This window comes from Anomaloglossus baeobatrachus, chromosome 4 (genome assembly GCF_048569485.1).
Source record: "Anomaloglossus baeobatrachus isolate aAnoBae1 chromosome 4, aAnoBae1.hap1, whole genome shotgun sequence".
Classification (NCBI taxonomy): Eukaryota; Metazoa; Chordata; class Amphibia; order Anura; family Aromobatidae; genus Anomaloglossus; species Anomaloglossus baeobatrachus.
In genome coordinates, this window is record NC_134356.1 from 313,646,405 (window position 1) to 313,673,431 (window position 27,027).

Below are 27,027 nucleotides of genomic sequence, written 5' to 3' on the forward strand. Positions count from 1 at the left end.
TCTGTAAAAAAAATAATAGAATACAGGGTGTTTTGCAAAAGATAACAGACATACATAGGTTCAATAAAAAATCTGGACTAATTTTTTCAAATCCAATTTGCCATATTTTTATTAGTCATGTACATTCAGTAGTACTGTTACTTGCAAAACAAAAATTCCTGATTTTATAGCAATAACGTTAAATCACAATAGCTTATTGGGACCACAAACACAACCAACCAACAAAAAACCCCACAAATTATACCTATGTATGGTCATTTTCTCTTTTGTATTACATATGTGTTTGTGATTATGTAACCAAGTGATAAAAAACTATAACAATGTCAAATTTATACATGACTATGGTGATTTAAACTAACATAATCTGTAAACTGATTACTCACTTGTAGACCAGAAGTGGACACATTGGTTCTAACACTACCATTCTCTACAAATGGTGCATTTAAAGCTGGCAACTCCTCAATGTGTTTATCATTGATTTCATGTAATCTACAGTAATTATGTAACACTACTGTAGCTTTAATGACAGCCTTGACGGTGGTTGGTTGGAGTTGGATGGTGGTTTGATAAATGCGCCATCTTGAGGCCAAAATTCCAAAGGCATGTTCAACATAGCAATGTGCTCTGGCCAATTTGCTATTAAATAGGGCTTTTGATCTGTCCAGCCCCCTTCTGGGATATGGACGTATTAAATGCCTAGACAATGCAAACCCCTGATCTGCAACCATGACAAAAGGAACAATAGGGCCATTATTACCAGGCAATGGTTTTGGTGCAGGCAAACTTAAACTATCAGACATTAATCGTCTTGCTAAACGTGAGCTTCTGAAAATGCGTGCATCTGAGGCACTGCCATAGGCCCTAATATCAGCAAATAAAAAGCAGTAGTTTGTATCTACCATGGCCAAAATAACTACATAAAAAAACTTATGATAATTAAAATATCTTGATGCAGAGTTAGGTGGTTTCTTCACTCTAATGTGCTTTCCGTCAATGGCGCCAATACAATTAGGGAAAGCTGTTTTCTCCAAAAATTCTTCAGAAATGTGCATCCATTCCTGTGTTGAAGGCAGCTGCATGACAGTGCAGGTATGCAGGATAATCTTGCCAATTGTAGACCTTCCCAATAAGAATTCGAAATGTAGACTGCTGATGGATTGGCCAGTTGCTAGGTAACTGAAATAGAAATAAAACATGACATTACTTTGACTATTCATGAAAGTTGTTTTTCAAAACAAATATTTGTATCATCCAATGACTGGCGAGATACTGTGTATGACTATTATTTTATTGCTTTTGTTGGAAAAACGTATGTGTTGATATTTACTTTCCATATTGGAAAAATAATTACTTTTCTGTTTAATAAACAAGATTGTTTGATTTATGACTCTTGTTTCTTTAATTTTGGTAGAGTTAGAATGGTAGATGTGAGCACTCAGATCATATTTTAAGATTACAATGAGGTTATGTGATCTATATAAATTTTCAGCAAAACAAATACCTAAATTTAAAATTACATAATTTCTACAAAATGATGCCTTTGAGATTTAACATGTATTTCAAAATAACAGATAAAGCATGAGTATACATGACAACACCTACCGTAAAGTCACCAACAGTCGTTCCTCAGGGGAGATGCTGAGGCGCATATAGGTGTCCTGATGCTTCAAACGATGGTACACAAAGCCAAGGATGTTGTCAAATGAATTCATGGTGAGATGGCAGTAGGCTTCGAATTTTGGTGGAAATTTCCGCATTTCGCCATAGAGAATATTAAAATGCCCATGTGTTTTCCTGAGCTTCACAAGGGGGTGAATCCACATCCTTCTCTCCAGTGGTGGCTCTTCTTCAATCATATGTCGCCTAACCCCAAATCTCCTAGATATCAACCAGAGCAAATACATGGTTGCTTCATTGGAGAGAGACATTTTGGAGTGTGTATAATGTGAGAATGAGCTCAGAAGCCATGTTTTTAAAGGTTTTTTAAGCAAACTAAGCAAATTGGGTAGTTAATTGACAAATTTAACACACCAGGAGCACATTATGATGGTCTAACAAGGTTATTTGTGTGAAAATACGGATCTGAAAAAACGGACGGCACACGGACTGCACACATACGTATTTTATGTCAATACGGACATTCCACACGTACACACGGCTCGCATACGCCATCACAAGGATGTCATACGTACCGGAGAAACACCCCTAAAAAACGGAACACGAACCCGAAAAACGGACCACAAACTCTGACTGCTCTACCCCCTGCAATAGGGAATGGTAGTGCCAAATCCATGAGTAGCTCCATACCACTATTAAATCACCACGGGGAGCCAATCCGTGACGGTCCCCCTATCAGCGAAGCATTACCTGAACTGTGGATTACATTACCTCCTACAGCAAGTGAGGAGACCTCTACTCCAGCCGCCCTGAGAGACCTAAGCTTGCTTGTTTCATGAGGAGAAGACGCCTCCTTTCAAAGGCAAAATACTAAATGTACTCTATGCAGTGAACTGCTGCCTCTTTGCCTTTAAAAGAGAGATTGTACCCTGTTTCCTTCAGCAAAGTGTTAATACAAGTTCACCCTTGTGTCTGGCTGCTTGTAACTGCACAAATATCACAGGCGCTCCAACCCCTGCACCTAGACACCACCAAATCCATAAGTGCCACTTCCCGATATTGACAATTGTTGTGGACACGAGGGAAGCATTTAGGGCCTCCCCCATGGGTCACGGCACCTGTATTACTGATGTAGCAGAGGCAAGGCTCACTCCTATAGCGGCATTGGGAGAGCACACAGATCAGGCTGGTGGATCACTAATGAACTGTCACTAGAGCTAAATTTGAGGTTGAGAATATGGGACCAATCCTTTAACCCTCAAAGAGTAATGATGAAGATTATTAGTTGTTCAGTTGTTCCCTCTCAAATATCCAACGTAAGGCTAGCTTTAACTTGAACTGTTATATAATGTTTTCCACCAACATTTATTTTTGAAAAATAATATTATCAACATGTTGCTAAATTTGCCATGCCGCTTTTCTTTCTCATTCTAGTCAACATTCAGTCCCAGAATATGCATCTCTTTAGCTCAGGGAAGAAATTACATTAATCTCTTGGCAAGGGCAGGAAGGCTTGGCAGTAGTCAAACTGCTCCTTCTCTAGATCCTCATGCCATGTGGATCTTATTGTTGAAAAATAAAGTTTGAGAACCTTCTTTTTAATTTTGTAGCCCTTAAAGGAAATTTGTCAGAAGATGTTTACACGTTTGCTATATAATCTGAGGACACTGTGAGGTAGGGGTTTAAATACAGAATTCAGCAATGTGACACTTATCACACTGTGTGCTGTTGTTTACTTATAATGACGGTTTTATTACAATTTTATTATCCTTGCTGTGAATAGATGGCATGAGAGCCTGTGTCACCTGCCCTCCCCCCCTTCCCCATCCCATAATAAGCAGCTCACTGTCAATAGCCTATGCACGCAGAGAGTTTTGGTGTGGGTGGGGTTAGCTTTTTCAGCTCTACTTCATACTACATATAAGAATTTTGATTCTGTAACAACTGCTTCACCCAGTAAACTAAGTGATACATTGTTGGATTCAGGGTTTCTTTTCATAAATTATGCTTTTCAGACAAGTTAGCAAAAACCTGGTGACAGATTCCTTTAAAAAGGATATTAACCCCTTAACGACCGCGGGCCGTAAAATTACGTCCTAAATGACATAATCTTACTGCCCGCGGTCCTCCGGCGGCAGCATGCCGCGATCGGCACACATCTCAGCTGATTTTCACAGCTGAGATGTGTGCCTGCTAGGCACGAGCAGAATCGTTATCTGCTCGTGCCGATTAACCCCTTATATGGCGCTGTCAATACATGACAGCGCCATTATAAGCGCAATCGCGGTAAAGTTTTTACTTACCGCCGAAACCGGAAGTCACGTGACGCGATCACGTGACTCCCGATAGTTGTCATGGTAGTACAGGGTCATGTGATGACTCCTGTACTACACATGAATTGGTTTCACTTTCGCTGTGCCCGGGGCACAGCAAAAGAGAAAGACAGCGTATCTGCTGTTTACAGCCTTCCAGCTGTGATCAGCAGATACTGCAGAGCGATCGGAATGCTGATCGCAATAGCCCCCTAGGGGGACTAGTAAAATAAAAAAAAAAAGTAAAAAAATAAGTTTTAAAAAATTAAAAAAAAACAAAAAAACCTAAAAGTTCAAATCACCCCCCATTCGCCCCATTGAAAATTAAAGGGTTAAAAAAATAAAAAATATACACACATTTGGTATCGCCGCGTTCAGAAACGCCCGATCTATCAAAATATAAAATCAATTAATCTGATCAGTAAACGGCGTAGCGGCAAAAAAATTCCAAACGCCAAAACGACGTTTTTTTGTCGCCACAACTTTTGCGCAAAATGCAATAAGAGGCGATCAAAACGTAGCATCTGCGCAAAAATGGTACCGTTAAAAACGTCAGCTCGAGACGCAAAAAATAAGCCGTCATTGAGCCTAAGATCCCGAAAAATGAGAACGCTACGGGTCACGGAATATGGCGTAAAACGTGCGCCACTTTTTTCGGACAAACTTCCGATTTTTTTTTAACCCCTTATATAAAAGTAAACCTATACATGTTTGGTGTCTACGAACTCGCACTGACCTGAGGCATCACACCCACACATCAGTTTTACCATATAGTGAACACAGTGAATAAAATATCTCAAAAACCATAGTGCTATCGCACTTTTTTTGCAATTTTTCAGCATTTGGAATTTTTTTGCCATTTTCTAGTACACAATATGGTAAAACTGATGGTTTCATTTAAAAGTACAGCTCGTTCCGCAAAAAATGAGCCCTCACATGACCATATTGACTGAAAAATAAAAAAGTTACGTCTCTCAGAAAAAGAATGGCGAAAAAAAAAAACGGAAAGCGAAAAATCGGCCGGTCGTGAAAGGGTTAATAATTAATTACCAATAATACCAAGAAGTTAATTTCTGCTTTTATATAATTTGTTAGTCACGTTCTTTGTCCTCTGTTCACTATTACATAGTGAATATGGTTACTCTAGTAAAACTGCCACATACTGAAGTGACCCAATTTAATAATGTATTACCTAATACAGAATAATACACTGTAGATTAAAAAGTGTTAAAGATAACCTGAACCTCTCCGAGTCCTGACATGTCTGTTTTGATATCGACTAGTTTTTTTTCCAATTAGATATTTAATTATTTTCTTCCTTATGAATATATTGATAAGTAGTGGCTACCAACTGGTGATGTGTCCGATCACAATTTGTCACTAACCAGTCAAAGCTAACAGTATCCGACTATGTAAGGACACATTTCTGTGACAAGAGAAAAAGTACTATCCGGTTGTAAATGTATTAACACATTTCCATGAGGAATAATAGAGGAAAGAAAACTAAGCAGAGCTCTAAGAAAATATATTCCAGATGAATACTAATATAGTTAGGTCCAGAAATATTTGGACAGTGACACAAATTTTTGCATTTTACATGTTTACTAAAACATTTTCAATATATAGTTATGTAATCAATTTGTTTTTAAGTGCATATCTCAACTTTACTTTAAGGGTATTCAAATCCTAATTGGAGTAAGGGGTTAGGAATTACAGCTCTTTAATATGTAGCGGGTTCTTTATAAAAGGACCAAAAGTAATTGGACAATTATCTCAAAAGCTCTTTAATGGTCTGCGTGGGCTATTCCCTTCATTAATCCATCATCAATTAGGCAGCTAAAAGGTCTGGAGCTGATTCCAAATGTGGCATTTGCATTTGCAAGCTGTTGTAAATCCACAACATGCAGTCAAAACAGACCATCATTGGGCTGAAAAATAAAAGAAATCCAGACTTCAGGCAGTCACTGCCTGTAAAGGATTCTCTTTGAAGAATTAAAAATGAACATTTTATTTATGGTAAAGTAAATTTGTCCAATTACTTTAAGTCTCTAAAATGAGGTGGCTTTGTAGAAAAATGGTTGCAATTTGAACATTTCACAGGATATTTTTGTTCAGCCCCATTAATTAAACCTGAAAGTCTCCACTTCAATTGCATCTCAGTTGTTTCATTTAAAAAAAAAAATAGTGTTATGCAGAGCCCAAATCACAAAGATTCAGTCACTGTCCAAATATTTCTGGACTTAACCGTATTTTCAAAAGTTAGACATAACAGAAGTTGTGACAGATCCTCTTAGCAAATATACATCATGAGGAACTATGAATACTAAAGTGTAACCAACAATAACAAGTATTTCTTTTGATAATATATACCAGTACACCAAGCACATACCAGTATACTAGTAATTAATCTTAGTAAATAATACCTGTAAAAATAATTATTCATGAGTTTTATTATTCTGGGAAAAAATAGAAAACTCTCAGGTGATATGAAAAATAATCTCACCTCATACTCAAAGTCCTCCGTTCTGTCTCCATCAGCAGGCAGGCTGGAAAGATACTCATTACCTTCATAAAATTCATGCTCCATTGGATGAAGAGAATGGCAGCTATATGGAAAAAAGTGGTGTAAGAAGACCAGATGAGACAATGTTCTTCTTTTTAATTAAAATATGACAAACTTATCTGCAGCTTTCTCGTTTCAAGAGGTTAGGATGGGTTGCTAATCTAAAGAAACACTGAACAAAAAGATATGTTTCTTTTCATTTACTGCACACTTAGAGTAGTCATTTTCATAGCATAAATTGGATTCCAGGCAATGATCTGTGCACCAAATCAAAAGAAATACAGCAGTACATTCATAACAAAGGGCTGGCAATGTTCCGCAGCTGCAGGATTCCAATCTGTCTTTTTGAAACTCAGCCTGTCTGCTAATGAAGCCATGTCCACATTTTATATTCTGGAAAATGTGGACACAATAACTTCAATAAATACAGAAGTACACTTTGGAATAAATTGAAAATACTTTTCTAACAATGGATGGCAGTGAACGGCTTGATGTGAAGCTTGGTTTCTTAATTCGCTTACAAGTTGGTATTATCTGTCTAATCTCTACATGGTGTCCAGGAGGCAAAGATTGATTATGGAAAAAAATACCGTCTTTTTCATTTTTTAGCTACATTTTAGAAATCGTAGAAATATTAGATGTGTTGTATGGTTTCCAACATAGTTCTTTTGATGGACAAAAGCTGCATGAACTAAAGTATGGTTCTTAAGTGCAGCTACGGCAGTTGGCTGTATTTTGTGACTTTGCCTGCCTGTTGGGCACTGACAATAAAAAATGGAGACTTTTTTATGCTTACTTTATACTATGTTTCATAAATTTAAACTAGGTCTACGTGACATGAAAATGATATTGAAAAATGACATACCTGTCAGATAGAAGAAAGGGGCAAATGTCAGGAACTGGTGGAGTGGATGGTCTGAGTTTGGCAAGAGCCATGATATGCTCGAAGGTGATATCTGTTTGAGTGCTCACATTAACAAGTTGCACCTCCTGGGAACTTCCATGGGCTTTGTTAACCGGCGTCCGCCTTAATACTTGAACTACTATTGGATCTTTAGCATTACGAAAGGCTTCAACTGCTTCTTCGTGAGTTGCTTTTAATAAGTCTTTCCCATTTACCTATTAAAAAGAAGACAGCATTAGGATACCACTCAATGTGTTTTAGAAATACAGGAATTAGTTTATAATTTAATTAATAATAATTAGGGATGATCGAATACCGCAATTATTCGGCAACGCCCATATGCACCGAATAGGTCGCTGCTATTCGACTATTTGCGAATATTCGATGCGCAATGTAAGTCTATGGGAAACCCGAATAGTTGCTGAATAGCAACTGTTCGGGCTTCCCATGGACTTACATTGCGCATCGAATATTCGCATAGCGGCGAACTATTCGTCAGATATTTGCAAAGCCGAATATTGCTGAATATTTGTGATATTTGATCATCCCTAATAATAATAATAATAATAATAATAATAATAATGCAAAGCTCAGTTTTTCTTTCATGAATTAAATTTTACCTTTATAAAAAAATAACATCATTCCTGTTGTGTTAATAATTTACTATGTAGATACCATTTTCTTTTTCAGCATTTTATGTTTTACCAAACTTAATAACATATAAAATTTAGATAAATCTTAGACTTGTAAATTTTTTATGTTGTTGAGATAGACAGTTCTAGTTAAGAGTACATCTGCCTTTTTTAAGGGCTCTCCCTGATTCCAAGTTCCAACCAATGTCCCCCAGTGCTCTGTGATTTAGCAATCAGATCCTATTGGTTACAGCTGGCCCTAGTGTTAAAGGGGTTGTCCAATACTTGGATAAGTTATAACCATAGACAACTTGACTGGATCACATTAAAAAGGTTTTTAACTACTTGGACAACTCCTCTCAATTCCTATGTTTGCTCCTGTTAAATTAACAATGCTTATACTCCCCTATGGTGTTGGTGTATTTCCAACGGTGTCAGCTTTTGCTCTCCTGAAGCTCACGTAACGTTGTAACGTCATGCAAGCCCTCCACCCAATTAGTTCTGGCTTCACTCTCCCCGCATTTAGATATATAATACATCAATAGGCGGTGATGGGCTGGCCGCAGCTCTGACTTCCTTTTGATGTTCAATTTATCCGATAACAGTGAGAGTGAAGCCAGTGCTGATTGGTTGCATGGCTCATGTAATGTAACGATCACATAGATTATTCAGAGGGATAATATAGAGGGCTAAGAAATAAACACTGCTGAAAACACTCCAAAATTTAAAGATAACTTAATATTCAAGGTGACAGTGCTATCTAATGGGGTCATGATCCAGCCTCATGATCTAAGTGTTTTATATACTAAGAAGAGCATCTGATGAAAAAAGCACAATGCTGTGGGTTATTAAATATTTATCACAATTTCATGTTGGACTTTGTGTATGACAAAGTAAGCATCATCATTTATTTGAATGGCTGCACTGACCGTATTAGAGCTGATTGATTGCCTTCTGTTGGTGATGCAGTGCAGATATGTCTGATATATGGAATTTAGAATTATTTTTTAGATTCAACTTGAGTAAACTCAAATAACATCCTAATGACTCTACTGGCTTTAGAATAAATGTGCACCATATTGCATATTATTACTTAAGATAAGTATGTCTAAGATTATGAGCTCTATTGGGAACAGGGACTAATATGAGAAAGTATTTTCTAAGTAATCATGTGTGAATTCTATAAGAACAGTGAAAAATCAACAAATGTCTAATACTTGACTGGATACATTTTTAAAAAATGTGCCAATTGAAGTCCGTAATTCATGTGCACCTTCAACAAACGCATACTGTATATAACTTTACTGAAGATTTAAAATCAAGAGCACAAAACACGAATGTGACCTTTATCTGAACAGTCTCAGACCAACTATAAAAGAGTAGAAACCATGTCCTTAAAACAATTTTTCAATAAATTAGGCTTAGCTAAAGGTCTGTCCAATAAATCGGTGCCACTATCAAAAGTTTTGAATAGGTTGCTGAATCATGAATATGGTTCTGTACCTAGAGAAATATTTTATTACATTCTAGTTCCATAAGTTAAAAACTGTGATAAATGTTAAAGTACAGTATATGTGCATAATATAATGATGTACTCTCTATGAACTCAGTAGACTGCCAATGTATATATCAATATAGTGTATAAATATGCAAATATTTTATATATATATATATATATATATATATACAGTATATATACATATATGTATATATATACCGGTGTGAATGACCGTCCTCACATATTGTACCATCACCCATTCCCTGTAAACTGTGAGCCCTCGCGGGCAGGGTCCTCTCTCCTCCTATACCAGTCTGTTTTGTACTGTTAATGATTGTTGTACGTATACCCTCTTTCACTTGTAAAGCTCCATGGAATAAATGGCACTATAATAATAATAATAATAAATTTTATATATATATATATATATATAGTATATATATATATTAATTTTACTAGTAATGCACTTAACTTATTGACCTTTAGAGAGATCAGTCTTAACATTTTGTAAGATACAAGCAGTTATGACACTACGAGATTTTCATCAACACATAGCTAGTTAGCTGCAAAGGTCAGCAGTGCATAAATCACACTCTTCAAAACTAAAATAGAATTAATTGCACTTTTGCACTCTCCCAGAGGTAGATTACTTTCTTACTACATTTACTGGCTTAAAGAACACTGCTCTTTCTTAATATTCCACCTTCATATCCGTCCGCTCATTTAGTGTCTCATTTGCAAGCCCTACTTCTATTCTTCCCCATGCTATTGCCTTCCTCTGGTTTCAGTTCTAGGACGCTTCCTCGTTTCCCATTGGACAAATTATCTGCAGATTTGATTGTCAGTACCATTTCAAGTCTGATCACGCCAAACGATGTACTACTTCCACCAGGACATTACCCCTTCATTACTTCTGTTACTTTTGGAAACTCATTTTAAAGAATGTATATATATTTAAAATGGATGCCATACCTACAGCTAAAGTACTCTTTAATTCAAACTCTGCTTTAACATGTCACATTATTGTACTCTATTACATTTATAAGGAAGGAACATGTTATTCCCTAACTAGCATCAATTTGATAGGAAATTATTTGTGATCAAATCTATAGTAAATGAAAAAAATAACTGAAAGATTTATCACTATTATAGGTTTAGATGAAATTTAATGATCACTAGATACTCTTTGGTCTTACATCATTCATCAATATAAATCAGATGAAGTTTTCTTTAGCTACAGTGAAAAAAATTCTCTTATTCAAGGGCAAAGGTGTATAAAGGATAGGTAATGGTTACATGGAGGTGTTGGTTTCTTTATTATTTTCTAGAGACTGTAATTTCCAACAATATACCAGACAACATCACAAGATAATAATTACTGAAATAAAAGAGGGCAAAAGCACCCATGGTTTACTCAGTACAAGCATACAATATGATGTTACTAGAAGTCTATGATGGACTATTTATTTTATTTATATTTTCTTCAAATCTTCTAAAGAAATAATTTGATAAAAGTAAATTTTACTTGCCAGAAAGGAATACTGTAACAATTTAGCAAATGTTTTTAGACACATTTCAACTCGTGCTGTATCTGATATTGCAACTTGCCCATTTCAGTTGAAAGCACCATCATTCAATAACCTTAACCCCTTCACCCTCCCAGCCTGTTTTAACCTTCCTGAGCAGACCAAATTTTACAATTCTAACCAGTTTCACTCTATGTGGTAATAACTCTGGAACGCTTCAATATATCCAAGTGATACAGATACTGTTATTTTGTTACAAAAATTCAGGAATCCGGCACAGCAACTTCATCAAAAAATTAATTTTATTGATCCATTAAAATCCATTAAAACGGACAATATGCATTTCGGGGACACCCTTGTTCACAATCCGGATTGTGATTGTGAACAAGGATGTCCCCGAAACGCATATTGTCTGTTTTCATGGATTTTAATGGATCAATAAAATCCATTTTTTTATCAAGAATTTTTGTGCTAACCTCTTGGCTAGAGATTTTCTGTGCACCATCTAAAAGGACTTCCAAGTGCACATGGTGAGCTGGATTTAGGAGGATTCCTCCACCTGCTTGTGTGTGTTATTTTGTTACATTTTACTTTATGGTAGTGGTAAATGTTGGGTGATACAATTTGCAGGTATTTATGAAAATATGAAACATGACAAAAAATGAAAATTTTGCAATTTCTGATCTTGTAATTTTTATACTCTTAAATCAGTTATAACACACAAACTCATTAATAAAGAACAGTTGTCGTATGTCTACCTTTCATCAGCATCATTTTTTAAATATATTTTTTGGGGGGCAGAAAGTTAGAAGGGTTGAAATTTTACCAGCAATTTCAAAATTTTACAACAAAATTTACAAAAGCCAAAATTTTTAGGGACAACATATTTGAAGTGACTTTGAGGGGCCTATGTGAAAGAAAATATACAAAGTGACACCATTATAAAAAACTGCACCCCTCACACTGCTCAAAAGTATATTTAATAAGCTTATTAACTCTTTAGTGTTTCACAGGAATTAAAGAAATATAGAAGGAAAAAAATGAAAATTTTACTTTTTCCAACAAAAATATTCCTTTAGCCTCAAATTTTGTATTTTTACAAGGGTAACAGGAGAAAATGTACCATTTAATTTGTTGTGCAATTTTTCCTGAGTACATCTTTAAGAAGAACTATTTGAATTTTAAAGGGCTAGTTTGGCAGTATTAGATTGTGGATGCCATGTCATATTTGAAGAGCCCTGTTGGACAGTTCTTGCAGGTCTAGAGGTCACTCCCATTGAGCATTAGACCCAGAATTTCTTACATTAGGGGAGTATTTATTCAAATAAACTATTTTTCCTGTGTGCTTTTTTAACTTTACACTTACTAGGTTAGTAATAGGAGTGTCTGGTAGACCTCTCTCCATTACTAACCCATGGGCTTGATGTCAGAGAATATTACTCAGCTGACATAAACAGAAAAAATATTACCTAGATTGTTAACACAACAGTGCGACTAGGAAGAGCCAGGGAAAAGCACCAGAATTGCTGCAACTAATGGATGCACTAATTTTGGGCTACTGAGGGCTGCTATTTTTAGCCTGGGAAGGGCCAAATAACCATGGACCTTCCCAGCCTGAAAATACCAGCCCACAGCAGTCTGTTTTACTTTGGCTGGTTATTAAACATAGGGGAGACCCGACGCTGCTTTTGTAATTATTTATTTATTTATTAAATGAAACCAGCCTAAAAAACATCCTTTAATGCCACATGAAAGGTATAAAAACCCTGCATATATGCCTATTCTAATCTAAGCTGTCTCTCCTACATCAACTCTCCCTGAATTGCACTGGGCTGAGCATCGCACCCTTGAGTCTAATAAAAAAACTTGATGATGCTATACAGCTGGTCAATCACAGTAATGCCAATAGCCAACATGGCTACGACATTACTGTGATTGGCAGACAATCCCTGCATGTTTAGTGCCTGAAAAACAGCTGCAAAATGTGAAGAAGACTTGAGCTTGAAGAATGCTTCCAACCTTAAAGGCCATCTTACAAGGAGCCACTTCACTAGACCCACTAAGATATTAAATTGGGGTAATTCACTGATTGGTTATTACCTGCTTATGAATGCAATATTTGCCAATACTTTTATCCAGTACATGAAACCTTTGCTAATCCACTTGACTCCAAACTATATCATTTCAGCTCTTACGTCAACTATAGACCTCTTGTGTCTAATTTATGCCATCATCTGTCCTTGCAATATGGTATATGTAGGCGAGACTTTGTAGGAACTTAGAAAGAGGATACAAAAGCACATTTCTACGTTTGTGGCCACTGACCCAAAAAAAGTTAAGGCCTTAACTTTACTTGTTTCCTACTTCCTGTCCCATCATTAAGGCAAGATGACCAGCATAAACATAGTGTACCATAGTGGACCAACGATTCACCAACATTATAAGTGGGAAGCATCAGTTCAGCTTCTCCGGCTTGAATGGACATGAATATTTGTTCTCAACTCCGCCTCACTTTGCGGTTTAAATTTGGAACTTTTGACTAGCTGTTTCCTGGGTTAACAACTAATATTTTTATGCTCTCCACATAACATTTATATTGACATGGTCTCCTGTCCTCCATTCTCAACATGATCTGGTTTATTCATTGTTGATATGTATTTTCCAGGTTAGGTGCAATGCCATCAACAGTTCTCTTGGTCACGTGATGCTACATTTAATTTTCAACTCTATTTGAACATCATAAGACCTAGTGACTTAGTGACCATTCTTGTCTACTTGTTACTCTAAACTTGGATCCCGGAAAACTTGGAGGATTTTCCTATCTGTTTTGTAAAATTTCCATAACTTTCAATATTCTCTTGGACCTCCTCAGTTTTGCTATATTGGACAATTGGGATTTTCTGTATTTTTATGTGTACTATTTATCAGCTTTCAGTTTGTTTTCCATTTCTTATTAGACATTCATTTAAGTTTCCTTGTCACCTACCATTCCTTAGGCTATGTGCGCACTAGGCCGTTTTACCCGCGGATTTACCTGCGGATTTGCTGCGGAAATTTCTTGAGAAAGGTTTGAAATCTTTCTGCAGACATTTCCCAGCAAAACCTATGGGAACAAAAAATAGCTGTGTGCACGCTGCGGATTTTTCTCAAGAAAATTTCTTGAGAAAATTTTCTCAAGAAACTTTCTTGAGAAAATGAGCATGTCCATTATTTTCCGCAGGTACCTGCGGAATACCCCCGGAATTTCACTCCATTCACTGTCATGTAATCGCGAAATTCCGGTGGTATACCGCAGGTAGCAAATGATGCGCGGTATACCCCCGGTATAGTCGCGATTTACCTGTGGTAATGTTCATCGTTGCCTGCGGTTTTGCAGGGAGTGATGTCATTATGACAGAAGAGGAAGCGGAGCAGAGTAAACACAGACATCACACTCCCTGGACGCCGCAGAGAAGCACTTCCGTGTGACCTCCAGGTGCCTGTGCAGTCTGTGTCCCGCTCCGGCCCCACGACTGCCTGCCCTGCAGTGTGTCAGTGACTACCCACAGTATCAGAAGGCAAAAGGCCACACGATATAAATAGGGAAAGGACAGCATGATACACCTTCCTACATGGCACACTCTAAGCATATAAGAACAAGGAGAACAAAACAGAGTGTATTGCAAAATTAACAAATTTATTGAGACACAGGACTGGCACAATAGAGGATAAGCGGCAACATCAAAGGCATGTGTGAGACAGAAATTGTATAGATGATGTTAAAACATACAATATAATATCAATGGGCCACCAAAAAATAATGAATATTGCATAAACATGAGTAACTGTTGGGATGGCAACAAAATTACATATATGTAACCCAAATGCACGTGCAATTACAGCCAATTGAAATGAAAAAATGGAGGAAATGTCATAAGCACAAGATACGTGCCCCCCATTAAATCATGCATTGGAAATAATCAAGGCCATCAGCACAATACTCATGATAGTTATCATATAGCATTTGCGAAAAATGAAACATAGGTGCTCATAAGAGGGTCATGTATGAATAATATAATCAGTGCTAATACGCATGGGTAAGGCAGGAATCATAAATTGTAAATGCAATGATCCAACGCAGCGTCAGCATCACAAATAACCCATAGAGGCACAGGCAGAAATGCTATAATAGGCATTAGAAATACATTTGCATAGCAAAGCAAGGTGGCAAGCACATTGAGCCTGATTCAGGCGTGGAGTAAAAGACAATGGGCGCAGACCCTGAATGGAAGCATACCCATAAAGCACACACAGCCAGTGAGTGGCAGCAAGAGACCCCGATGTATACGTTTCACGATCCTATGAGTGTGATCATTTCATCAGGGGGATGACCACGCTGTGAATGAAACATGCTTTTAAGCATGGCGCCATACCTCCCTGGTCACTCCCCAAACAGCATCAGCGCAGACCGCATCACAGGAAGTCCCGGGCCCGGAATCCCCGGCAATCAACGCCCATCAAAGTGGTATGCGCATGCGCGGAGATGAAAACGCGTCACTCAAAACCAGCGCATGCGCAGAGGCGATTAGAGATGCCGAGGAGACCGGCTGTTACCCGGAGATGCGGCTGACAGACGCAGAGGGGAGGGACCAGGGAGGGGGCATGAGAAAAGGAGTAACATAGATCACATGGAAGGAAAATACAATGCAAACGATCTTGTAGTCTTGAGTATAAGTCCAAATCCGTGATCCCAATCATAGAGAATATGAGAGAATGCCATGCAGAGGTGTTCAGCGCTCCTAAAGAAGTGCCAGGAGAAATTTATTACTGAAATTAAAAACAAAAAAGTAGATAATTAAAAAACGAGGCACTTAAAACCAGGGAGACAGGAAAAAGAGACAATGCATTATCACAAAAATGGTGCAAAGCTAAGGTGTTCATTTAACCCCCTAGGGGACATTGTTCCCAAGGTGTAAATCCAGCGAGTTTCACGTTGTGCTAGAATTTTTCGTACATTCCCTCCTCGTGCACCCCCATGGATAACATCTATACCCCTGACAAGCAGGGATCTAGGATCACATGCATGGAAGGCACGAAAATGACGTGGGAGGGTCTTAAGGCTGGAAGTATCAACCACCGTCCGGGCCGCAGCAATGTCCCTCACATGTTCCCTCACGCGTTTGCGTAATTCTCTGCTGGTGAGACCTATATATATCATGCGGCACCCACAAGTGGCATAATAGACCACATTGCTGGTGCCGCATGATACATAGTGCCGAATATCGTAAGTACGGACCCCATCAGCAGAGGTGAAGGATGAACTGCGAAGGACATTGCTGCAGGCCAGACAGTGGCCGCAGGGAAAACAGCCCTTGAGGGGGCTACCAAGGTCCAAAAAAGTACTGGGCTGGCGTGAAATGTAATGACTCTGGACAAGAATGTCACGGAGATTACGTGACCTACGAGATGTCAAAAGTGGATAATCAGATAATAAATTGCGGAGGGTAGAATCAGACTGGAGGACCCCCCAATGCCTGTTCAGGATAGACCGCATACTACTCCATTCGTGATTAAATGTGGAGATAAACCGAATCGGACCAGGATTAGAGGAGATGCCAGACTTAACCGCCCCACCATAAAGCAAAGTTGAACGAGGGGTATGTTTTGCCCGTAAATAAGCTCTTTTTATGCTCCTATTACTATAACCCCGCTCTTGAAACCGAATTGTAAGATCCGCCGCTTGCTCCTCAAACTTAGAGTCGGAGGAGCAAATGCGCTTCATGCGCAAAAATTGACCCGTCGGAATGGCTCGAATAGTAGACTGATCATGGGACGACGAGGCATGAAGCAAGGAGTTAACCGAAGTTGTTTTACGGAAAACATCAGTCTGGATAACCTGATTGCCATCAATCTCAATGTCAATATCAAGGAAATCCAGACGTCTTGCATTACTCCTATGGGTTAATTTAATATTACAGGAGTTCATGCCCAGTCGGCCCATGAATTCGTCAAGTTGCTCCGCCTTGCCCGCCCACAAAATAAACAAATCATCAATATATCGCAACCAGCACTGCACATGGGCATCGGCCGGCCCGCCTCCGTCACATAGCAAACCCCTCTCCCAGAAACCCAGGAAGAGGTTTGCGTACGAAGGCGCACAGGCCGCGCCCATGGCAGTGCCGCGCTGCTGCAAATAATAATTATCTTTAAATAAAAAGAAATTGTGGGTAAGGACAAAGCGGAGCAACTCAAGGATTAAGTCACACATCGAGCCATCCCGACCTGAGGCCAACAAAAAATACTTAGTAGCCTCCAGACCATCCTCATGGCAGATGCAGGTGTAGAGGGACTCAACATCTGCAGTAACAAGCAGTGTCCCCTCATCCACAGAGATGCCATCTATCCTCCTGAGAACGTCCGTAGTGTCACGGACATATGAGGGGAGTGTTTCGACCAATGGTTTTAGGTAATAGTCGATGAATCGACATGTTGGCTCACACAGCCCCTCAATGCCGGACACAATGGGACGACCAGGAGGACAGAGGGCATCTTTGTGGATTTTTGGCAGTAGATAGAAAGTAGATATTTTAGGAAAACGTACTGAGTCCCTCTACAACCTGCTTACTAATGATGCCATCATCACATGCTTTGCCAAGGATGGACTGGAGTTGGGCGGAGAAGGTTAGAGCGGGGTTATAGTGGAGACGATGGTAAGTAGCCTTATCACGTAGCTGGTGAAATGCCTCCCTCTCGTACATGATAGTGGGCCAGATCACAATGTTTCCCCCCTTGTCCGCAGGTTTGATAACAACATCATCCAACCTGTCCAGGGACTCAATCGCCAATCTATCTCGGTGTGTAAGATTATCATGGCGACGTTTCCTGGACAGTTGTTCAAAATCTTTAACAACGAGTTTCGTAAATATTTCCACGGCGGGACAAACGGACAAGGGGGGAAACCTGGTCGATCTGGGTAAAACACTAGGTGGAAAATTATCATGCGTGGTGGGCACAGCCTCGTCTAGCAGCTCCTCAAGATCCCGTATAGCCTGCTGTTCACGAGGGTCCAATGGTTCTCCAGACTGGTTACGTTTATGATGAAGTTTACTTAAGACAACCTTCCGGGCAAAAAGGTATAAGTCCTTCACTGCTGTAAAGCAGTGAAAGGAATTGGTGGGTGAAAAGGATAATCCTTTGGACAGAACATTAATCTGAGAGGTGGAGAGGGTATGGTTAGATAGATTGATTACCTGTAAAGCTTTGCGCTTGCTTGTATTTGGTTGTTGCTGTTTAGACTTAAGCCTTGTCAAAATGCCACTGGGTTGACCAATCTCCATATCTGATTCATCAGTGTCACTAGGAACCATATTAAGTCGTCCAGCTGAGCCAACACCCCGTATCCTGGAAAGCGAACGTGATCTAGATCGACGTCCAACAGCATTAGATCGCCACCTGTAGTCTTGATGGGAATCGTTTTGATCCTGTTGGAATTTTTTAATTTTTGCTGTTTTAATTTCTTTTTCCAGGCGTACGAGGTCAGACTCATTCTGACTGGTAAACTTGGCCAAGGCATCAACCGGCATACTCTCTTTGATTACAGTCAAGAGTTTCTCCATCTCCCCCTCCATCTCCGAGATCGAGGCACTGTCCATTTCACTCAAAAGGCTGAGGAATCCCCTTGAACAGGCATTAGAAAGCTCCTCCCAGCGAGATTTAATAGAATCGTTATCCACCTGGAAGGATGGGAAAATTTGGACCCTAAGGCCTCTTGGTATGAGCCCCCTCTGTATGTATTTATCCAGAAACGCCCGGTTCCACCAAACCTTGGTGCGTCTGTGGAGCAGGTTTCTATAGCTTTGCACATTTTCGGACAACGCACAGTCTCCCTCCGTCTCTGCTGCAGCGCCGCCAACCTGTGTGAGCCAACATGTCGATTCATCGACTATTACCTAAAACCATTGGTCGAAACACTCCCCTCATATGTCCGTGACACTACGGACGTTCTCAGGAGGATAGATGGCATCTCTGTGGATGAGGGGACACTGCTTGTTACTGCAGATGTTGAGTCCCTCTACACCTGCATCTGCCATGAGGATGGTCTGGAGGCTACTAAGTATTTTTTGTTGGCCTCAGGTCGGGATGGCTCGATGTGTGACTTAATCCTTGAGTTGCTCCGCTTTGTCCTTACCCACAATTTCTTTTTATTTAAAGATAATTATTATTTGCAGCAGCGCGGCACTGCCATGGGCGCGGCCTGTGCGCCTTCGTACGCAAACCTCTTCCTGGGTTTCTGGGAGAGGGGTTTGCTATGTGACGGAGGCGGGCCGGCCGATGCCCATGTGCAGTGCTGGTTGCGATATATTGATGATTTGTTTATTTTGTGGGCGGGCAAGGCGGAGCAACTTGACGAATTCATGAGCCGACTGGGCATGAACTCCTGTAATATTAAATTAACCCATAGGAGTAATGCAAGACGTCTGGATTTCCTTGATATTGACATTGAGATTGATGGCAATCAGGTTATCCAGACTGATGTTTTCCGTAAAACAACTTCGGTTAACTCCTTGCTTCATGCCTCGTCGTCCCATGATCAGTCTACTATTCGAGCCATTCCGACGGGTCAATTTTTGCGCATGAAGCGCATTTGCTCCTCCGACTCTAAGTTTGAGGAGCAAGCGGCGGATCTTACAATTCGGTTTCAAGAGCGGGGTTATAGTAATAGGAGCATAAAAAGAGCTTATTTACGGGCAAAACATACCCCTCGTTCAACTTTGCTTTATGGTGGGGCGGTTAAGTCTGGCATCTCCTCTAATCCTGGTCCGATTCGGTTTATCTCCACATTTAATCACGAATGGAGTAGTATGCGGTCTATCCTGAACAGGCATTGGGGGGTCCTCCAGTCTGATTCTACCCTCCGCAATTTATTATCTGATTATCCACTTTTGACATCTCGTAGGTCACGTAATCTCCGTGACATTCTTGTCCGGAGTCATTACATTCCACGCCAGCCCAGTACTTTTTTGGACATTGGTAGCCCCCTCAAGGGCTGTTTTCCCTGCGGCCACTGTCTGGCCTGCAGCAATGTCCTTCGCAGTTCATCCTTCACCTCTGCTGATGGGGTCCGTACTTACGATATTCGGCACTATGTATCATGCGGCACCAGCAATGTGGTCTATTATGCCACTTGTGGGTGCCGCATGATATATATAGGTCTCACCAGCAGAGAATTACGCAAACGCGTGAGGGAACATGTGAGGGATATTGCTGCGGCCCGGACGGTGGTTGATACTTCCAGCCTTAAGACCCTCCCACGTCATTTTCGTGCCTTCCATGCATGTGATCCTAGATCCCTGCTTGTCAGGGGTATAGATGTTATCCATGGGGGTGCACGAGGAGGGAATGTACGAAAAATTCTAGCACAACGTGAAACTCTCTGGATTTACACCTTGGGAACAATGTCCCCTAGGGGGTTAAATGAACACCTTAGCTTTGCACCATTTTTGTGATAATGCATTGTCTCTTTTTCCTGTCTCCCTGGTTTTAAGTGCCTCGTTTTTTAATTATCTACTTTTTTGTTTTTAATTTCAGTAATAAATTTCTCCTGGCACTTCTTTAGGAGCGCTGAACACCTCTGCATGGCATTCTCTCATATTCTCTATGATTGGGATCACGGATTTGGACTTATACTCAAGACTACAAGATCGTTTGCATTGTATTTTCCTTCCATGTGATCTATGTTACTCCTTTTCTCATGCCCCCTCCCTGGTCCCTCCCCTCTGCGTCTGTCAGCCGCATCTCCGGGTAACAGCCGGTCTCCTCGGCATCTCTAATCGCCTCTGCGCATGCGCTGGTTTTGAGTGACGCGTCTTCATCTCCGCGCATGCGCATACCACTTTGATGGGCGTTGATTGCCGGGGATTCCGGGCCCGGGACTTCCTGTGATGCGGTCTGTGCTGACGCTGTTTGGGGAGTGACCAGGGAGGTATGGCGCCATGCTTAAAAGCATGTTTCATTCACAGCGTGGTCATCCCCCTGATGAAATGATCACACTCATAGGATCGTGAAATGTATACGTCGGGGTCTCCAGGGGGACCTCTTGCTGCCACTCACTGGCTGTGTGTGCTTTATGGGTATGCTTCCATTCAGGGTCTGCGCCCATTGTCTTTTACTCCACGCCTGAATCAGGCTCAATGTGCTTGCCACCTTGCTTTGCTATGCAAATGTATTTCTAATGCCTATTATAGCATTTCTGCCTGTGCCTCTATGGGTTATTTGTGATGCTGACGCTGCGTTGGATCATTGCATTCACAATTTATGATTCCTGCCTTACCCATGCGTATTAGCACTGATTATATTATTCATACATGACCCTCTTATGAGCACCTATGTTTCATTTTTCGCAAATGCTATATGATAACTATCATGAGTATTGTGCTGATGGCCTTGATTATTTCCAATGCATGATTTAATGGGGGGCACGTATCTTGTGCTTATGACATTTCCTCCATTTTTTCATTTCAATTGGCTGTAATTGCACGTGCATTTGGGTTACATATATGTAATTTTGTTGCCATCCCAACAGTTACTCATGTTTATGCAATATTCATTATTTTTTGGTGGCCCATTGATATTATATTGTATGTTTTAACATCATCTATACAATTTCTGTCTCACACATGCCTTTGATGTTGCCGCTTATCCTCTATTGTGCCAGTCCTGTGTCTCAATAAATTTGTTAATTTTGCAATACACTCTGTTTTGTTCTCCTTGTTCTTACCCACAGTATCAGCAGCTTGTCACGCCGCAGTGCTGGCAGACACTGACACACAGCAGTGCATGCAGCCGCAGGGATGCCGAGCGCTGTTGTCCGGAGGTGAGATGAGATCATTACCTGATGTGACGATCTCCTGCCTCCTGACGTCACCGCGGTCACTGCCATCTATGCCCGTCTCGCGAGCGGCCCGAGACTGTCACTAGCGGTGACGTCACGGGCTCTCGCGATACTGCTGACAACGCAGCGGGCATGAAAGGCAGTGACAGCGCTGATGGCAGGACTACAGGAGGTCATCACAGCAGGTAATGATCTCATCTATCCTCCTGACAGCAGTGCTCGTCATCCCCTGCAGTGACCTGGGCTATTGATGTGAGCTCAGGTCACTGCATTGCTCTCCCAGCCAATGGGGAACATTCTGTTCTTCATTGAATGGGACAGTAGCTATGGTATGGATCGCCGTGGGACCCCCCCGCTTATTGGATTACGCCGGACGTGGAATTGATTGTTATTTTCAATAAATTGGTGAAAGAGGGAATGTGGGGAGTGTTTTTTCAAAAACTTTTTTGTTGTCTATTTTTTTATTTCTTACTGACTGGGTTGGTGATGTCGGGTATCTGATAGACGCGTGACATCACGAACCCTAGGGCTTGATGCCAGGTGACATTACACATCTGGCATCAACCCCATATATTACCTCGTTTGCCAACGCACCAGGGCAACGGGATGAGTTGGGGCGAAGCGCCAGGATTGGCAAGTCTAATGGATGCGCCACTTCTGGGGGGGCTGTGGCCTGCTATTTTTAGACTGGGGAGTGTCCAATAACAGTGGACCTCCCTAGTCTGAGAATATCAGACCACAGCTGTCTGCTTTACCTTGGCTGGTGATCCAATTTTGGGGGGACCCCACGTTTTTTGTTTTAAATTATTTATTTATTTAATGTAAAACAACAGCATGGGGTGCCCTCTGTTTTGGATTGGCAGCCAAGGTGAAGCTGCCAGCTGTGGTCTGCAGGCTGCAGCCGTCTGCTTTACCCTAGCTGGCTACAAAAGATGGGGGGACCTCACGTGTTTTTTTTTTTTAATTATTTATTTATTTTATGGCTAAATACAAGGCTAGGCACCCTTTAGTGCCACATGAAAGTCACTAAAGGGTGCCAGCTTAGAATATGCAGGGGGGTGGGACATTATATAGGTCTTTCTCATCTATCTAGCTATCTATCTATTATCTATCTATCTATTCATCTATCCATCTTTCCCTCTATCCATTATCTGTCTATCGATTATCTATCTATTATCTATATTATTTATTGCAGTAGTTACAGCATAAAAGAACCGCAGGAACCAACCTGCGGAAAAACCGTGGCAAAACCGCGGTAAAACCACGGCAAATCCGCAGCAAAAATGCACGCATTTTTCCCGTGGATTTGGTGCGTTTTTTACCGCAGGTGCGGTAATCTTCAACTCCCAGAAGTTTCTCAAGAAATTTTCTTGAGAAAAATCACTTTTCCAGTGCACACATAGCCTTAGGGTCCCATGGCTTCTGGCCTCCTCACACAGAGCTGCGCGATCACAATGAAGTCAGGTGAAGTTCATCCGAGTTCATTCTGATCGCGCGGCACTGTCCGCAGCCAGCCATGACAATGTCAGTGCGGTCCCACTCGGCTCTGCAGCAAGTCTATGGGGATGCTGCAGAGCCGAGTGGTGCGTTCTGTGAAAAATGTGCGTTCTGGATGCTTTTCCCATTCTGTCTATGGCAGAGAAAGCATCCAGAATGCATGAATTCTCACCAGGAATGTCCGCACTTTGCATTCTGCTGAATGCGTCTCAGAACGCAGCTTTTTCGGCTGCGTTCTCAGACGCACACGCAGTGACTTACACGCTGAAGAATAGAATGCAAAGTGCGGTCTTAGCCTTAACCTAATTGAGCGGCCCCAGAAAAACAATGAGTGGCTGCTGGAGCAGTGTACAGCTGTGCAAGTGAGTCGGTAAGTAAATCACGCTAGATTTATCATTTCTTCTTTAGTTTTAATTTATTTTTTTTATTTCCTGAGTGTCCTACCCTGCCTTTTGAACCCAAGGGGGTCAGACTTCGCATTAATTTCAGAATTAACAAACACCCCATAAAACGTGCAAAAAGAACGAATTAAAAATGCACCAAAAACACAGAATCTTTACAAGTGTATGGTTGCAGTTTGGGTGCAGTTAAAACTGCAGCGTGTGAATATAGCCTTATTTTACAGCAGTTTTTCCACACTTGCCTAAAAATTTTTCATAGTACTGTATATATATATATAGATATGTATATATATATATATATATATATATATATATATATACACTGTATATACTATATGTATGTATGTATGTATGTAAGTATGTATGAATGTATGTATGAGATCTGTTGGGTAGCTAGAATAAAAAAATGCAACATTTAAAGATTATTTTTAAAACAAATAAAGATATTGACTATACTATAGAGAAATTTTAAATGATTATCACGTCTATTGTTGAAAGCATTCTTACTTTGCCACATTGTTTTCTACACCTGCCTAAAAGTTTTATATTATATTGTACTTGTGCACCTTTTGAGAACATGAAAAAGATTCATCAAGCTTTTTTAAATTGCTGTAAATAGAATTCTGCGTAAAATATGGAAAGTGCTTTCTGAAAACCTCTTAAAATGAACTCGTGTTTGAAAACACTTTCCAGTACTACACTGATTTGAATTGTGCACTTGTTAATGCTTGAACAATGTAAGTCCTTTGCAAATGAGTAGTTCAGTTATAAATTAGGGGCACAAAAACACATAATTAAACTGAAAGCAATAACGTAAGGCTCTTATGCTATAAAGTATGATATTCTTCAGTAAACTAAATGTTACTAGTAACTACATTACTAGTTACTACAAACACAAGCAAAAACATTTGTAAGATACCTGTTAGATTTTGTAAATTGTGTTATGAATGATATCATTATAGATTACATCAATTTATATTTTTCTAGTTAATAAATGTAACAATTTAAAGATCAGGATATGAATTATTTATTGCTACTAAAAATTCCTGCAGAAAGTTACAGAATATTTATAATAATTAATAAATATTTTCAAACGGGGTCTGTTATATCCAAACATGCTATTACTCTCAGATGTAAGGTCAATATGCAGATAAATAGCGGTAAATTCTGGCTGACTGCTTTACTGGACCAATGACTGCAGGGTGTATATTAACTTATATCTTTTCTATTGCCCTTTGTTTCCAGTCATAGTGGCAGTGCAGGGGACTGTTAGGCTATGTGCGCATAGTGCGTTTTTCGTGTCATTTTTGCTCGTATTTCACATGCGTTTTTGTTCAGAAAACTGCATGACTTTGCTTCACCAGAAAAATCTATGAGTTTTCATTTTTGCTGTCTGCACGTAGCTTTTATTTTTAGCTGCGTTTTTGTGATGCCCACAAAAAAGCAGCATGTCAATTATTCCTGCGTTTTCCACCCATTGAGTTCAATGAGATGTTCAAAATTGCAATGAAAAATGCAAATTGCAAATATAGCTGCATTTTAGTGCGTTTCTATGACTAAAAACGCAGGTATAAACGTGTACAGGAATAGGATTCCTTGTGTTGGTAAATACAGAAGCGTGAATCCTCCTGGTACCGCCATCACTGCTTCCACCTCCTGTCCGGCGCCATGTTCATTCCCGTCCTGCGCCATGTCCAGATGGGAGGTGGAAGCAGCTGAGAAATCAAACGTGAACAGTAAAAAGAAAAAAATCTAATACTCACCTGTCTGCAGACTCCCGGGACACGTCCGATGGCTGCAGAAACTGCCGGTGATCAGCTGATGCGGCACCTGACGGCATCAGCTGATCGTATAAGTCCAGCGGTGAGACCGGCTTTTTACCGCCCGGCCGGCTTAAACTATCAGCTGATGCAGTCAGGTGACTTCATCAGCTGATTACCGCCGGGTCCTGCAGCGATCGGACAGGAGTCTGCACAGAAGTGAGTAAGTTTTTTTTTGCACTGATGCATCAGCTGATTGTATAAATGGCTTTTATACAATCAGCTGATGTGTCATGTGATTCACATCCTTGAACCTGACACATCATCTGATCTCTTTGCCTTCCAGCAAACCGATCAGATGATATCGGATCTGGATTGGACATCAGGGGACCCTTGACCTAGGATTACTGCAGAGGGGGGGGGGGGTCTTTAGTTTAATAAAGATGGAGTCACTAATTGTGTTGTGTTTTATTTCTAATAAAAATATTTTTCTGAGTGTTGTGTTTTTTTAATCTTTACTAGAAATTCATGGTGGCCATGTCTAATATTGGCATGACACCATGAATTTCGGGCTTAGGGCGAGCTGATAATATACAGCTAGCCCTAACCCCATTATTACCCAGCGAGCCACTCAGCATCAGGGCAGCTAGAAGAGTTGGATACAGCGCCATAAGATGGCGCTTCTATGAAAGCGCCATTTTCGGGGTGGCTGCGGACTGCAATTCGCAGCGGGGGTGCCAAAAAGCTTGGGCACCCTGAACTGTGGATTCCAATCCCCAGCTGCCTAATTGTACCTGGCCGGACTCAAAAATTTGACGAAGCCGACGCCATTTTTTTAAATAATTTCATAAAATTCATGAAATAATTAAAAAAAAAAGGGCTCCCAGCCGGGTACAAATAGGCAGCTGGTGGTTGGGGGCAGCCCATGGCTAGCTGCTGGCTGGCTGCCTGCTGGCTAGCATCCAAAAATATGGTGAAACCCACGTCAATTGTTGGGGGCAAAAAACTCCTGCATACAGTCCTGGATGGAGGATGATGAGCCTTGTAGTTCTGCAGCTGCTGTATGCTCTCCTGCATACAGTCCTAGATGGAGGATGCTGAGCCTTGTAGTTCTGCAGCTGTTGTCTGCTCTCCTGCATACACTAGTGAATGGAGTATGCTGAGCCTTGTAGTTCTGCAGCTGTCTGCTCTCCTGCATACACTAGTGGAGAATGAAGAACATATTGAAGAAGGAAATGACGTCAGACCTTTTTTTTTTTTCAACCATCTTTAATGGCATTGTTCACTGATAAAAAAAATGCACAAAAACACAGCAAAATGCAGCAAAAAATGCACCAAAACGCGGTAAAAATGCATGAAGCCAGGTCAGTGCACTGACCAAAGGAACAAGTCACAGAGAAAGACGGGTCCTAGTGCAAGAAAGAGCAGGACAAGGAATGAAGTGAGT

At 40.4% G+C, this 27,027-nt stretch overlaps 1 protein-coding gene across 1 annotated transcript in view; it reads right to left on the reverse strand.

The window, feature by feature from the left end:
* PDZRN4 (PDZ domain containing ring finger 4) overlaps positions 1 to 27,027 on the reverse strand; it is a 303,501-nt gene that overhangs the window by 140,370 nt on the left and 136,104 nt on the right. The window contains exons 2-3 of the mRNA XM_075344988.1: positions 7,358 to 7,611; positions 6,433 to 6,535 (exon numbers count right to left, since the gene is read on the reverse strand). Of these exons, the coding sequence (XP_075201103.1) occupies positions 6,433 to 6,535; positions 7,358 to 7,611 (357 nt within the window). The remainder of the gene's footprint in view (positions 1 to 6,432; positions 6,536 to 7,357; positions 7,612 to 27,027) is intronic.